Source organism: Meleagris gallopavo, chromosome 19 (genome assembly GCF_905368555.1).
Source record: "Meleagris gallopavo chromosome 19, MGAL_WU_HG_1.1, whole genome shotgun sequence".
In the NCBI taxonomy this organism is placed as follows: Eukaryota; Metazoa; Chordata; class Aves; order Galliformes; family Phasianidae; genus Meleagris; species Meleagris gallopavo.
The window spans coordinates 6070444-6086791 of NC_139422.1; the positions used below are offsets into that span (position 1 = coordinate 6070444).

The 16348-nt window shown below is 43.4% G+C and overlaps 1 protein-coding gene across 15 annotated transcripts in view; it reads right to left on the reverse strand.

Moving 5' to 3' along the window:
* The window catches only part of RAPGEF1 (Rap guanine nucleotide exchange factor 1), a 76685-nt gene that overhangs the window by 40295 nt on the left and 20042 nt on the right, over positions 1-16348 (reverse strand). For 13 of the 15 annotated variants that reach the window (XM_085239272.1, XM_085239273.1, XM_085239282.1 and 10 more), the window contains 3 exons: positions 7968-8107; positions 4094-4272; positions 814-970 (listed from right to left, as the gene is read on the reverse strand). In XM_085239272.1, the coding sequence (XP_085095398.1) occupies positions 814-970; positions 4094-4272; positions 7968-8107 (476 nt within the window). Of the gene's footprint in view, positions 1-813; positions 971-4093; positions 4273-7967; positions 8108-9040; positions 9105-15506; positions 15671-16348 lie in introns of those variants that run through there. The other 2 variants (XM_085239274.1, XM_085239269.1) reach the window with 2 other exon arrangements.

Below are 16348 nucleotides of genomic sequence, written 5' to 3' on the forward strand. Positions count from 1 at the left end.
TGAACTAAACACTGCTCTGCCAGTTCAGCCCTTGTTAAAGATACTCAACCTTCCCTACAGTATTCAAAATAAGATTCCTAGGAGATATGACAGTCTCTCTGTCCAGATCAAGAAAACTTTTAACTCCAGTACTGGGAAGCTGAATGCACGGCCTCTGTGGCCTTCAGCAGAGAGACAAGTCTGGAAAATGGTCACAAATAATGAGTACCAAAAACTTACTGGGACACAGAAGGAAAGCCAACAGCTTTTCCTGGGTGGTGCAGGGAGGGAATTGTATAAGCGTGTCTCACAAAGGTTTCCATTCAATGTTCCCATTAGTTACAAAAAAATTAATCTTCAGAAAACTGAGCTTAGCTCATCAGCTGTCCCACACCCTAACCTGACTGCTGAAAGTGCTGATGTATCACTGACAAACACTTTGACATTCATGCTAAAAGACGAAGCTGGAATCTTTGATTCTCTATGGGAATTGACAGGAAGCTTTTCCATTTTTCCAAACTCAGACCTGTAATCTGCATAGGAGATGAAGAGAATGGGAATTACCTGCTGAAAATTTAATACAATGCTCAATTAAGATTTACTGCTTTGGGCAATCCATCCAAATGCCAGGGTGAACATTTAGAAGTGCACACTAATAGCCAAATCATTAATGTTGGTCTTTAACAAGTACACCAAGCAGGACCATTACACTTTTTATTACATTACACTATTACTGAAAGAGCAGGACTTACCAGCACTTAAAAGCTTCTGACTTTCAGCTAGATCTTTTCTAGAATACAGACTTGTATGCTTTCTATAACTTGCCTCACGTACCTTAACTCCATCCAGAACAGCTTTTATGACATCTTTAACAGTTGTCACCATCTCTTTGTCCTCAGAATTCACACCTTCCAGCATCACTTGATCAGACCAGCGAATGAGATTGGCCAGGCTCTGGTACACACGGCTGTAGCAGGATGAGATGGCAGAACTGGATGGCAGTGAAGGAAATAGTCAAGAAAAAAGGAAAAAAAAAAAAAAAAAATCAATTACGGAGATATTATCAAATGCTACTAGAGAGAGCACGATCTAAAGTGCATTCCACCCTGTTAAAATTATTTTGACACTATCCACTGTTATGGTTCTCCTTTTCATTCTGACATTCATGATTTGTGTTCAGCAGGTGACAAAGCCTGGGCTTCCAGTTCTGCTGCAGTTGCTCTCCTGTTCTTTAGAGCCAAATGGAACAACAGCATGAAAGTACAACAAGCTAATAATCTGAGCTGCAAGCTAACATAGCAATGCTAAGAAGAATGCTCTTTCCCTTCTAATCCACACCCCCATCCTATGCCTCAACTTCAAAGGTAACTACCGTATCCTGCATTTATGTCTAATTGATATTATTTCAGTGCTATCTATGATTTCCTTCTTAACTCCCCTCAGAAAACGTTCTACATAACTGCAAGCTGACTGCATCATTCCTTTACAAATAATTTTCCCACTGCTTGTAATGCCTGAAAACAAGCAATTAAAACCCACTTCTTTACAAAATCTGAGCTGAATGAATTTCAGGTTTGGAAGAGGAAGGGTGTTGTTTTGTTTTGCTTTTAATGAGAACCAGAATCCAAGCTATTGTTCTGAAGGAAAAGAAACGAAATTTGGAAGGACGACAACTCTAAATAAAAGTTAACTGTAACAACAGTGCTCAGAGGCACTTTCCTGGCCGCTCTGAAAACACTTCATTACTAAACAAGGTGTGTTAACAGTACTGCTGATGGCAATTCTTTGTAAAATTAAATCAATTTCAAACTGCATCAAAACCATAAAGAGATAAGAGAAGGTGCAATCTTGCCATCATCACAGATACGAGCGTTCTGAATCCTCCCATTTCTCTCTGGCACCCATTTGACACTGGCTTAACTCCAGTCATTTCATTATCTGTGAGAAGAGCACCAAACCCACAAACTGGAATGAGATTATTTAGGTGAGAGCTGTTTGCAGAACCAGGGATACAACTACTGTCAGCTTACAGCCAGAGGGATACAGACAGCAGCAAGGGCTTCTTCGTTTGTTTGTTTTATAAGCACAGTGCTCGCCATTTGTTCTAATTTTAAATGAAATTAACTTAGTAGGAGATATTTCCTAAATAGGGTCCTCTTCCATCTCTTTCTCTGGCTTTGATTTCTTTGTGATTAATCTTCGGTCTGCTTCCTTCTAAGGAGGCAGTAATTGAAAGCCTATTTTGTGCTAGATTTAATTACTTTTTTCCTCGATGCAAACCCTCCCCCTAAAGCAAAAAGGAGTCCAACAGTAATTGTAGGGCTTTCTTCCACACTGACACAAGTCTTGCTCTCTTTTCTTGAGGGGGATTTACCATCAAAAGCACCCCTTTGTGTCCTGCCACTACTCAAATAAATAAAGTGCATATGTAGTCATGAAAGGACATGGCTTTTAGAGAATGACAAATCCCCTTTTTCTCTGCAAAGCCAAACAAGGCAGAACATACACAAGGGATCTGTGCTGCAGTCCAGAATGAGAGATTCATCACTAAGTAAGGAAGATGCCACTGACTACTGACTACAAAAATTCTGCTTACAGGCTAAATGTGGATATCCAACTGTCAAGGTTATATTGCCTCACTTCTAAGGGAAAAGGTACAAGGAATGTGAAGAATAGAGCCATTTGAAATACTGCTGCTGAAGACCACTTAGCTGATATTTATTTCCAATATATTCTTGGAAGGAAAGATCACCCAGCGGATACACAAATCAAAGCAAGCGACTACAAAGATGACATTTTCTATCCTAAAAATATTTGCTGACATTTTACATGTTCTCCTGATGTAACAGGAAAGTTTGTTCTCTCTTTCACTAAGTGAAAGCAGGTGCTTGTCAGGAATTTAATGACTGCAGGAAACCTGATAGCAACGGAAGAAACTTTTGTGCCTGAATCCAGAAGCCTGATGAATACTCCAATTCTAACAGCTATTGCTCTTTGTACTTCCACAAACCCAACCTGAATTGCAGCCCCCCTGTCTCAGTCACAGCTTTGGTACTCACCCATTGTCTCCTTCCTTTTGTGCTATCAGATAAAAGCATGCCCTATGTATTGGAACCAGACAGCACTAAACATCTCTGTTAATAAAATATTGGCACCCTACAGCTGTCTTGACCGTACCATAAACCTTCCTTGCAGCACAATTGCACTGAACATCTCAAAAACAAAAGTTTTGGAGATACTTACTGGGAAAACAGGAACCAAGCAAAAACCAGCACGATTCAGCAAAAACAATTATAAAAATATATGTGTGCATTTCTCTGTCTTATTTTGCATGTGTCATAGCTTTGCTTATTCCTTATTGTTCAATGATATTTGTTTGCTTTTTTTTTTTAATCAATTTCTCCATCACCTATAAACAGCAGGCAGTCAGATCTCTGTGGCTTGATGACACCACAGACTCTTTCAGTGGATGTCAAGCTTTGCTTTGGCCAATTTCTACATCTTTTCTGCCTTCAAATTGGCTTAAATGTAATACAGCAGGCATCAGAGCAAACCTATAATCAGTCTGTGGAGAGCACACAGGAATGAACTTCGACTGGCTGATCTACTGAAGTACATTTGTTTATTTCTGTTCTGTATCTGCTCCAGTAAAATAAAATAAAAAACTAACAACCAACTAACAGTGCAGGCTGACTTTTATCAGTATGGATGAATTGAATGCAGAAAGAGATTACTCTGAAGACAAGTTCCTTTTCAGGCAGAAACTCCTGGAATTTGTTAGCTTTTAGGATCCCGTTGTGGACTTCAAAAATAGTAGAGAATCTGAAGAGAATCAGTAAATGACAAATGTTTACGTTTATGCTAAGAATCACTCCTTCCTCCTCTCTAAAACCATTCTAAGTTGTTTTATCTTTCCATAGCACAGACTTCTTCACAGCATGGAGTTTGTTTTTAAGTTGTGCTTGAAAATTATCCACCACTTAATAAAAATGGCAGTCAATCTATTTGTTACTGTATCGTTTTCCAACTCACATGCCACATAATACACAGAAAAGAAAGAAGCTGAGGAGCCTGCTGGTCTGCCACAGCTCCAAAACCCAAGAAGGAAAGCTACCTTTGTTGGATGCGTGGGTCAGTTTGCACCAGGGGCAGGATGGCTTCCAGCACTTTACTTGCTGAGCCTGGCAGCATCTCTAATACTTTCTTATCAATTGCCATTTTGTCCACAATCGTCTTAAAGTAGCGCAGTGCACTGACGACCTCCTTCTCCTTCTCCTCTAGCCATGATACGTTCTGAAGAAGAGGAAAAAGTGAGAGAAATGTTATAACATTGGGATTTTAAAGGGAAAAGTTACTTTTACTTACCTGAAGAGGAATCTGCAACCTAATTCATTCTGTGATGGTGCTGGGTCAAGGGAACCACACACCTTCCATAGGGACAGACCATGAAAGCTAAGTTTTGGCATCAGTGAATGAATGTTGCAGAAGGGAACAATTCATTGGCATACAGCTGAGTTGTTGCCACCAACTTCTGTGCCATCATCAAAGTGAGGAAAGGAAATTCAGAAGTGATATATGACATCCTAATGGCATTCTGGACAGGGCTATTTAAAAAAAAAAAGTTTAACAGAGTATGCCTGGAGGACTTTTAATGCCACAAGTAGTTCCTAAGTGAGATTTAAATTAACTACTGAACATTGCTAGAAAGGAGCAGAGAGCTTAGCAGAGTCAGGTTTCATCCATTATCTCTTCAGTAAATTCAGCTTCAAGAATTAATGACCTATGGGCATTGTGAGCTCCCCATACTCTTGTCAGCAGTTGAACTGCTGCTTTTTTACAAAATCAGGCCAGCAGCCCAAAAGGCTTCAGGAAGAACATTTTACAGGCAGCACTGGTTAGTAACCAGGGGCCAGATCCATAAAAAGAGTGCCAAGTCCCACCTAGCTCTGACTTTTGAAGCCTAAGTCCAAATCCACTCTGTCATTTCCATCTCATCTGGGAAGTCCCGAGCTCTGCTGCTGCCTCCCCTTCAGACAAAGCTGCTGGCTGGGCCCTTTCCATTCCTGCTTCACAGCCCACCCACAGTCACTGAACTTCACTATTGAGGAGCATCCCGGCAACTCACTGATCTCAAAAAACACATTTCCCATTCTTCAGGCATTCACCCTCACCACTGCACAGCCCATTCCAGCTATGGAGAGGCACTTCATGTGAAACGATTACAGATTTCAGGGATGAGGGAGGCTGGACGTCCTGAAGCGGCATGCCTATGGCCTGTGGTCAGAGCCCTCAAACAGAAGTGAAATAATGCAGATTGCAGTTCCTGCTTTGATTAATGTTTATGTACTCATTCAACAACTGTTTCCTGTAGAAAGGCTTGTGACTTAATAGCTTAAACACTCTCCTGGACACAGGAGGGATGGGCCTGGGATTGACACGCGGAAACACAAAGCTTTCCACTGAGCACACCAAGGCATGCACATCAGCCACCAGATGCTATTTGGGACACAGCTCTTTTTTCCATGACTTCCCTGCTAGCTCATTGGGAAAGAACCCTAGGAGAGCACCTTTTATGCATCTCTTTCTCAGGTCTGAAGAGCTCGTATCTATGTGAGAGTACAGACACACAAACATACACAAAAAAAGCCTGCGTGTCCTGCAAGAATGGCAGGTTCTGGTACAGAGCTCAAATACATAAGTGTCAGTCGTTGCTACGAGCCTGGAGGTTTTTTTTCAGTGTGTCCCTAAAGCCAAAGCAAACATAGGATAGAATCTTTCTGGGCTGGAGAGAAGACTTGGAAGTAATCTCTCATTGAATTCCTCAGCAGAGATGAACTTGCCCCCATGGCTTTATCCCCCTGTGTTGGAGCAGATCTGTAGCTGCAGGAGCTACTGAAGCAGTGCTACCACTTGCTTCAACAATGTCCCAGATGGGCATTAGAGCAGATCATTCAGGCAACACAGCATCTCCTCTCCACTTTCCGGCCTACTTGACACATATATTTATTTTTGCATGAATTTGAAAGGTTTCCCTTAAAACAATCATTACAAATGCATCACATATGAAATGCAGATGGGTTACAGAGGGCCATGCAATCGCTTACAGAAGCAGTAACAAGTTTATCAGTAAAAATTCTGTCCTAACTCTGCAACAGCAGTGTTGAAGGACACTACAGTATGTCCTCGCATTAGAATCAAAGATGGCCCAGCACAGAAACAGGCTCTGAAATATATTTTTGTCACATCCAGGTATAAAAGGGAAGAAGATGAGCATGCACATTGAGCACAACCTTCAGGTTACATGCAGCAATCTTACACTAATTTGTAGTATGGCTATTTCTGCTGTAGAGTGATTATCTACTTCAAGAGTATAAAAATGGCACCTAGAACTTGAGAGGGAGGAAAGGATTATTTAGTATAGCAAGTGTGTCTTCTGACACAAAATCTCTTATTTGTCAAGACATCTCTGTGTTCCAGAGAGGGACCCTGGTGACAGTTCAGGCACATCCTCTTCTCCACTCCCCTCCACACTAAGCTGATGAGCTATTTCCAACTAATTGATTAGCTGGACTGTGGCTATTAAATTAGAGAAGGACAATACCCGAAATCAATATTTCACAGTACAAAATGTATACAGCTGAAATAATTGTCTACAATAATAACAATGATTTCAAGTGTTTTGATTTCCAATTAAAAAAATCCCATTCGGTACATAAAAAAATGCTACTATGTATTTGCTACAGAACAGCAATTTGGAAACAGCTCTTCATTTTATAATTTCTTTCATTTGTGGTCACACATCAATTTAAAGGAAAGACTTCTGCATTTTCTACATGCGTTTCAGTGAATCAATCAGTAAAAATAACACTGGGAGAAAACTTCCCAGTAAAATGGTCCAATGCATTTTTAGAGCAAAAGTACGTTCTACAAGATATGCCTCTGAATTGATCTTAACTTACCATCTTCAAACACTGCTGGAACTAAAAGCCTTCAGAGAGTGCTCTCAGACTTCTGGCAGCAGTCTGGTATGCATGCAGGGCAATGTGCTCAGCTCCCTGGAAAGCTATCTGTTGCCTCCTGCAGAAAGAAACTACAGCCTCATCCTTTCCTGTATGATAGGGCAGAACCATGAAGTTCCGCAGCCGCTTCCCTGGATGCTAAGCACATCACACAGTGTAAGATAGCTGTACCTTGCTGACTGCTCACAGTAACAGCACAGCAATCCTCAGAGCAGATAATCCAAAAAGTTTGCACGTCTGGCACTGCACATTGGAGGCTTTCAACAACAACTGGGAAAGACTCTGAATTATCACAAGTAACCTCAGCTGTTCTTAACTTTTGGCTTAGTATGTACTTGAAAATGTATTGCAACAGTACTGTTACAGAGATAGCCTCTATTCTACATAATCAGGCCATAACAACAGAAGAGATAACACTTTGATGTGTGTTTGTGGTGGGAAGGAGTGGTGAGCTCAGCTCTTACAGGGACTGAAGTGCACTGGATGTGAGGAATGGTGTGCTGGAATCAGCTGCTCCTTGAAGGCATCTGCTTGACTCTCCCTGCTGACATCATCAGAGATTGAGCACATCTTTGGATGAGCTTCAAGGATTTGCTAGCCAGGGTTTTGGATTTTTAAGAAGATCACACCCCAAATCCAAGCAGTAAAGTGGAAGCTGTAAGCATAATCACAGGGTGTGCATGTTGGGAAGATGTATCAGGCATTAAACTACATTCTGTAATGAGATATTTAAACAATGATGGAAGGAGGCCTCATCAGCAACTCAAAAAGAAAATACATCTCTTATTGTACACTACATAACACAGTTTAAAACTAACCATAAAGCATCCTGATGTTCCCTGACATATCTGCAGAATTCTGCATAGGACCAAGTCACAGACTGAAAGCAGAGCTGTAGATTTTAAAAACCTGAGTAAGAGAAAGCAAGAAACCAGTGAGACTAATAGAGGATGCTCTTTATTTGCTTACTTTGTTCGCTGACTTCTCTGGTGTTTTCACTGTCAGGTCAGCTTGCTTTCCCTTCTTGGAAGGAGTTCTCTTTATTTTTGGTGAATGAAACTTGCCCTTCAACTTCATAGTGAACGAGGAGAGATGGGAACGCTCAGAATCTAGAAGGACACAGAAAAGCATTACAAGGTTAGAATAAACTGGCTGAAAACAGGGAAGTTGAGCTACAGCATTATCTGGAAACCAGCCTATGAAAAACATTGCAACCATGTCAATTTGTTGAGTGGAACAGGATTAAAAAAAATAAATGTGACTCTCTATTATGTTTGCAACCGCAATATGACCATCATTTCCAGCTTCCCCTCGGAGGCAGAAATACTGAAGTGCCAAGGCAGGAACAGCAGGATCCTATTCCTCTGTGCCTTGTAGAGAAAAGGAAAAACACATTTCTTAAAAGCACTCAGCCCCAGCAAATCCGAAAGTACTTTATGAAGGATGTAACCACCATCCCTCTCTTGCACCCAAGGAAATAAAGTCAAGGGGATGAAGTGGCTTGTTCTCAGAGCAGGGAAGGAATCTGGGTTCCTGAGCCTTGCTTGTGTCTTGCTGGGGTCAAGCAGGTGCCCAGGACAGAAAAACACAGTCTGATCTACTGCCCTTCACAGGCTGCTCACTTGGCAGCATTGCCTTTGGTTGGGGCTGCATGAATTATCTGAAGAGAAGTACCAGTCCTAGCCATTCACAGCAGATTACACGCCAAATGTACCAACACAGACCATATGGGTAGAGGGGACAGCTTCAATATTGGTGCATCCCCAAAGAAGGTTTGTTACTGAACCACTCAGTCCTTTCGAAAAGCTTGCCTTTTCAAAGTTTTCTGATGATCTAAAAGAAGTCTCAAAGGTTTGCAGTCATGCTACATGCAAACTCACTGGTGAAAGATGTCTTTTTCTGTTTATCCACCAAGCTAGATAAAACTACGCTGCCTTGAAAGCAATTTAGAATGTATTTTAAGCAAACAGTACTTTCATAAATGAAGGTTTGAACTGCTTCTCTAGTGACCAAAATACTTCAGCCAAAGACACTGAACTTACCTTTAACTACCTTATCAAGAGGAGTAAGCAGTTCTGCTGTACGTTTCATTTTTCTTTTACGTTATTTGGGAATTGGCTGCACTGGCTGCAATGAGTCAGAAGGACCCAGTCCCCACGTGCAGCTCTGCACCACCTCGTTAGCATGCAGACTGCAATTAGAAAATGCCGCTGAGTCAAATCTAGCACCCCGAAGCTAAATACCACACTGCAGTGTGATCACCACTCCTAATACCCAGAAATCACCTAACCACAACCCGAGGGAACCTCTGCTGGTCCCCCCTCATGGCTGTCTCCCCTTCAACTTTTACCAGGCAGGGCATTAAGACCCTGCTATTAACACCCTCACTGGAGCCAAAACTCCAGTTAGTTAGGTCCTCTGGATCAGAAATTTTGCAGGCACCCTATTAATGGAAGCCTCAATTCTCATCTTGTGTGGCTGCAGACCCGTTCCCCACTTACAGGGTTCTCAAAGCTCTCTTTGCAGTATAGAGTCTTCTTCAACGCACTGGGGAGGGAGGCACTACAAACACTGGTCACTGCAGATAAACCCAGAGGTATCAGGTGGACTCTGAGGAATCACTGGTAGCAGCTGGCACCCCAACTTAGCAACAATTTACGTCATTGCTTTACATCCACAGGGGGATCTCCAAACCTTTAAAACCTCTCCGGCTCCACAGTGTTGAAGGTCACCACTGAAAACAGTGCCTGGCTGCCCTCGTACACCATAAAAAGGTAACTGTTTGGTACATGATGGGAGAACTTTCATACACGTGTAGATATGCAGGCTGAGAGAAGTCATAGCTCAGACTTCATTTTGGAAAGGACTGGCGAACAGTTAAAATAATTAATCTACAGGAAAATTACGGTAGCAGCAACAAATTATGCCTGGCTTCTCCATGTGCAGCAGCAAGCTCCAAACTGTTTGTCTGAGGGGGAAAAAACCCTTGCTCCTAGCTTGTTTACAGTGATAATTTAGCCTTGTAGAGGCAAGAAAGCAGGAAGGTTTCAGAAGACTGCAATTTCCATTTCCTCCTCCCATCAGCCATCTCTACCCAACTTTGCTCAGCAGTGGGTGCACGGCCAGCAGCTTCAGAACAATGTCTTACCCATGGGGAAATCTATTCTTCTGCCAACAGCAGATCCCCTTCACTACTGCCTCCAGCCTACCCACTGCCCTTCACCTTCTTCCCCTTCCATCACATCAAATGCTGAATCATTTGCAGGGCAGCACTCTGAGAGAATAGAGACTGCAGAGCCAGGAAAGGAACAACTGGAAGCAGAATGGGAACTCCTCAAAATAGTACTACCGAAGTAAAACAGCTGCCAGATGCAGAAATAAAGGTTATTGTTTGAGCAACCCCGCTAAGACCTACTTTGACAACCACACATTCGTGCAGCTTTTTATTACTGTCCTTACAACTACAATAAGCATTTTCCAGATCTCATCCGCTCGTAAGTTTCTGATGCATCTGTAGTTAACCAAATGAGTCACAAACTCATTCTCTCAGACTCAGTTGCACTTGGCACTTAAAATAGCTCTCATCTTTTTCCAAGCATGTTGCAAGCGCATCATCCTTAAACAGTTGGGTCTTAACTTTGTTTGGCACATCTATGAAGGTGAAGCAACTTGTCTAAACAGAGCACAGAGTCAGTCAATGATTCAGGTGCAGAATCTCTCCATTTCCAAACATAAAAATCACACTGCAAACCCTGGTCCCCCTCCCAATATTCATGAGTCAAGCTGTGGAGCTGCTGTGATTATATTGGACTAGATGACCTTTAAAGGTCCCTTCCAACTCTAAGGATTCTATGATATTCACTGAGTGCCAATAGACATTCAGCATGATAGGCTTTAGGGTTACCAGGCAAGCATTATAAACAGAGTTTGCATAGTAATGAATTCGGATGAAGTGGTCTCAAAGAAGTTGCACCGAGATAGGAAGGCATTTTACATCAAAGCTGCAAGCGACCAAAGCTTTTACAGACTAAAACCTGCCTATAAAAAGCACAGCTGTGCAAGGCTGCTTAGGTCGGTTACCTCTGCTTTTAAAAGCTCACTTTCTTCATCCAGTACTCATTCAAGTATATAGCATGCTACGTCTGTCCAGTTAAAAGTTCAAACAGCACAGCATGCCTTCACTGATCAAATAATTTGATAATGTACACAGAGAAGAAAACAGAGCCACGACAGAGCTCCAAACACTTATCCTGTCCCTCTGCACCTTCCTGCCTGTCTGCTGTAACCAGACTCCTTAACACAGTATTGAGGCTGTTCCTGAGCTTGGGAATCTGCCCATCAGAGACTGTTCTATCAAATTACTCCCTCCTCCTATTGATGAGGAATTGGCAGAGTTTCACTGAATAACAGCACCAGCCTCCCGAGCTTCTCCTTCTCTCTGAGGACCGAAGTGGGGTACCTGCATATACACTTCTACAGAATCCAAATTAATAAGATGAATGGGAAAAGGCAGGGGAAGAAGCTGGATGTAGTGATTTCAACTGGAATGGGGAAAAAAGACGCTGTTGTATCAAAGCACTTCTGTCACAAAGGAACTTCCCATCCCCTCCTATTTCACCCGTCTGGATGCCTTGCTGCTGCACACCACCGGAAAAAGAAAAAATCCCTTCCAAATTACCTTACCATGGATTTGCGTTTCTCAGTTCCTGACTGGAAGCTTTCATACATCACCCGCTTCACAGCCAGTTCCATTCCCCTATTAAAAAGGCTCCTGTGCTGTTGTGTTTGAACACGCTCCAGCTGTTGAGTCACGGTCTCGCATGAAGCCCATCTCCCCCAGGTCAGCACGTGCCTGGGCTCTGACCACACACCGACCTCAGGAACCTCCTTTAGGCTGTGCACTGAAGGCCCTGCTGCTGGCCGCACTGCAGGCCCACAGCCCAGCCCCACAACACGGCCCTGCTGCTCGCAGGGTGCTGGCAAAGTTGGGTGTGATGAGGAAAGAACTGCGGACTGCAAACCAGACAGGAGTAAGAGGCACAAAGAAAGGCTGATAACTGGTTTGTGTGCCTGTGTTGAAGATACTAGACTGCTTAGGGGAAAGCCAGCAAGTCAGAGCCCTGCGTCTGCAGCACTACTAGCATAGAGAAATGGTTGTTTTCCACTCTGGTTCAAAAAACCACTAGAAACTAAAGTCAAAACACACATGCTGGTGAATTCCAGTAGCCTAGCCTGGCAGCATACTGCTCACTCTGAAGTCAAAGTGAAAGCTCAGCACTGTGCAGAGCTCAGAGCAGACAGCAGGCCATTTCCCACCCTCAGCTGAGGGAACCTTCGGAGAGAGAAGAAACCCCCATGTCTGCTCCTGGGCTTGCGGAGATGTTTGTGTGCTGCTCAGTGACAGGCACAGCCATGCACTATTTGACCGTTCAACTTGGCCAGTGTTTGCATCATATCCATCAAAAATGAAAATGCACTTTTTTTTCTGAAGCTTCAGAATACAGCATCTTTTCTATCCCACACCTGAAAAATGAAACCCTCCGTCCTCTCCCATTCTGTACGTGTTCACACGCAGCAACCCTGCTGCTTTAGAGAGAGAAAGCCTTAAAAAAAAGGGGCTAAAGTTCATTTTGCAGCTTGAACTGATTCTCAAGGCTTGTTACAAAGAATGAAGACGTCAAAAATCTTATCCACAACAGCCCCTTTTAAAGGCCATTTGGGTCTGTGATGGATGCAGACATTTAAAAGCTACCAGATTAAAAATAACAGACATTTCTCCCCATGTCATAATGAAGCTATGGTGCACATTTTTAATCAACTGCTCCTGCCATTTGTGCCACGAGTCCTTTGAACACAGAGGTGACTTATGTAATGAATTACACAACAATGCCCATTAAAATGGCATTTGTTCCCCGGGGCATAGCTTGATCATTTGCGGAAGACAAAAGGCAAGTTGCAAGGCTTCAACTAAACCCTTGCTGACAGGGTCTTTAAGGGTTCAGAAGCAAAAGGGGAAAATAATGAGATATAGTTCAAAAGGACCTTTCTGCTGAGCCTGCCCATTGGGTGCTGCAACACACTGCAAAGGAAGCAACAGCAATGGGGCTGCTGCTCTTGGTCCTCTGGACCCAATTCTGCTGTCAGAAAAATGAGAGGATAGTTACATCAGAACGGGCAGATGGGTTCAGGAGGGCATCTGATGACAATCACAAAACGTTCTGCAAGGCACAGATCCGTCAAGATATTACAGGAGTATTACTGGAGATCCACGGAGGATTAAAGGAACAGAAAAGGAGAACTCCATCTATGTTCTCTGCTTTCACGCCTGCCATGCCCAACTCAGCTCTCCTTGACATGGCTTTCTGCTGCATTTCATGCCCTCTTTCTCCAGAAGCCCTAGGGATGGTTTAGCATCTAAAGATGCTGATGTGTAGCACTCGCATGATGCTGCACGCTCTCCGAAGGATGAGCTGCTGTCCTGAACACACAGAGGACAAAGAGAATATTCCTTCCAGACTCCTGAGTGTGTTACGGGCATGCTGCAGAAGCCTCAGACCCACCACTTCTACCTGAGCGAGTTTGCTCTTCTCAACCTTGTCATCACCCACAGAGACTGAAGCAATGAGAATTCACCCAGAAACAAACAAACAAAAAAACTGGGCTGGGGAAAGAAAAGGGAGGGTCCCATGTCGAGCAGGAAGCTCGCCCACCCTAACCTTTGTACCTTAGGTGGGGCTGGCTCTGAGCACCAAGGCCCTCTCCAGGGAATGTTTGCCAGGACAGCCGCCAGATTTCGGAGGAAAACGGCAGAGGAGGGGCAACTGAGGATCAAACAACGGTTCCTGAGCTCTGAGGAAACTTTTCCTTTAACATCACGTCACCTTGGAAGCAGCCAGCATTTGGAAGCAGAAAGACCGACTGCCCTTTTTCTATTTTGGCAACATTACAGTGAATGAGCATAAACCAGCGAGCATTAATGATGTGCAATGACAGCACACAAACTTCTATGGAGAAGGGAGGCTCAGTTCGCTCTCAGCTGGCCAGGCTCTGCTCAGTGACTCACAGGCTTCATTATTTTTTATGCCGCCCTCTGGGGCCTCCAGAGGAAGCAAAACATTTTTATTTGTCAGAGAGCACATTTTTATTTAGATTTTTTTTTATTTTTTTTTTTAGGCAACCATGAATGAGACATCTCCAGCTGCAGCAACCTCATGTGGAAAGAGCTCATAGCGCCTGCAAGGGAACTGGGAGGCACATAGGGCAACTTATCGATACAGCCACATTTCCCAACAGTGGCAAAGAGGGTTGGATAAGTCAACAATGTTAATTTTATGGTGCATTAGTAGTACAGATCTTCTTTCTTCCAGTTTCATGTTTGGAAGCAAATCTTCGGGTTGTGAGGAAGAAAAGATGCACTACACAAACCAGCACGGTCAGAGCAGATAATAGGGTGACCTCCTGGACCTCTTTTAGCCTCAAATATTTCAGAACAGAGGAATCACTTTGAATGCAGACAAACATGGAATCCCTGCTGAAAATGTTTCTGCAATGCTACCCAACAGATTTACAGGAGGAAAACAAAAAAAAGGAGACAAAGCTACAATTAATCAAACCAAGAGGGAACTTAGAGCAGCAGAACTTTGCTAGCCAAGTTCAGTTTCTCCCAGCAGATCACAGCTAGCTTTGAGACTTCTTTTGAAAAATACAGCATAATATATTGATAAGCAGCAATCAGGACTTCTGCTCTGCTTTATCTGAAGGAGCCACTCCAGCACTTTGGTTCCCTATCAACCCACAAGCAGAAATGCTGCCATTTACCAAATCATGAGCAAACCTTTGTGCAGCATCTGGTGAGTCTCTGGTAATTTCCTATTTAAGTACTGATTTTGCACAGCCCTGCAAGCCCGAGAGAACTAATGGGATTACGACACTGGTAACACGACTCGTAGCTCCCCTGTGCCAACAGCACTAAAACAACACAAGAGTCAAGCAGCCTCCAACATCAACAGGACTGCTGTGCTCCGTGCTCACCCCGCTCCATACATAAAAACCACTGAGGCTGCTAGCTAAGCATCTCATTTTAAACTGAAAAAACAAATCCAGAAACAGGGCATAGATTCTGCATCACTTCAGTAAGCAGCTCAGAACACAGGAAACACAAAGGTTGCAAGGGAATCTGTGCTCACCAAACATGACTTAATATGGGGTCCGGGGGCATCCCCCCTCGTCTAACAGCTCTATGTGGATACAGGCATGACAGTGATTCAGACATCTAAAAATAAAGTCCTGCAGGCTCAAGTATGCCCGCGCTCTACCTGAGTCACCCCATGCTGCAGGGAGTGTGAGCCACAGCTAAATCATTTCATTCACTGTTGTTGCAGCCAAGCAAAAAGCCTGGCCACTGAGCCTGGCTTAAGCTCTTTCTCCCCCTCCTCTGCTCTCGTCTCCTCTCTCCTCTCATCTTACATTTAGACTCTTTCCACGATAAAAAATCTTTGCTAGACTTACGTCTCAATTGTACGGCTGTCAGCTTAGAAGCTCAGACCTGAAAGATTATAACCCAGTGTTGCCAGAGCTGTTTATCCATCTCCAAGGTGACAGAATGTCGTCAGCGGCGCTCTCCAGGACAGCGAGCAGAGCCGTGTCATTTTAGATGCTTTAGGGAAAAGCGTAATTGCTCACAACCTGCCTGCAGGTTCATAGCTGAAAAACAAGGTAGTAAATGAGTCTTGAGTTTGCATTTGTCCCACAGCACCAGATTTGAATGGGAAAAAAAACTCAGCCCTCTTTCACCCTCGGAGAATAACCTCAGCTCTCATTCATTAGGTGATAGAAAAAAAAAAAAAAGCTGGCTCAGCTCTGACCGACACCATTTCCAGTTGCTTTGGTCATTACTAATTAAAGTCATTTTATTTTTGACCTCTGATTGCAGATTCTTTGCACATTCAGAGTCCATTGCACAGCTAACCTCTGTCTTCTGTAAGGCCTGGGAGTAATCACATACACTGCCCAAAAGGCACTTCCCACACTGCTCCAAGCTGAGCTCAAGAAATAAGATCAAAACATGGAAAATATTTGCTTGAACATGCTCGATTTTATTTTCCTCCTTAGTGAGTGCCATAGATTAAGGGCAACAGTCCAGGTGAGAATGTGAGGTAAGCTCTTTTCCATGGATGCTAAGAGATGAGCTAACCTCTCTGAAAGGAAGCCTCATTCCTCACTGCTCTGCCTAGCACCGTGTCCCCAGGGCTCAGCTGCTGAAAAGCAGGCACTCAGCTCTGTAAGATGAAACATGTCTGCACAACTCCAGAGCACCATGCTGGGGGCTCACATTTCTGCAGAAGAAAGAA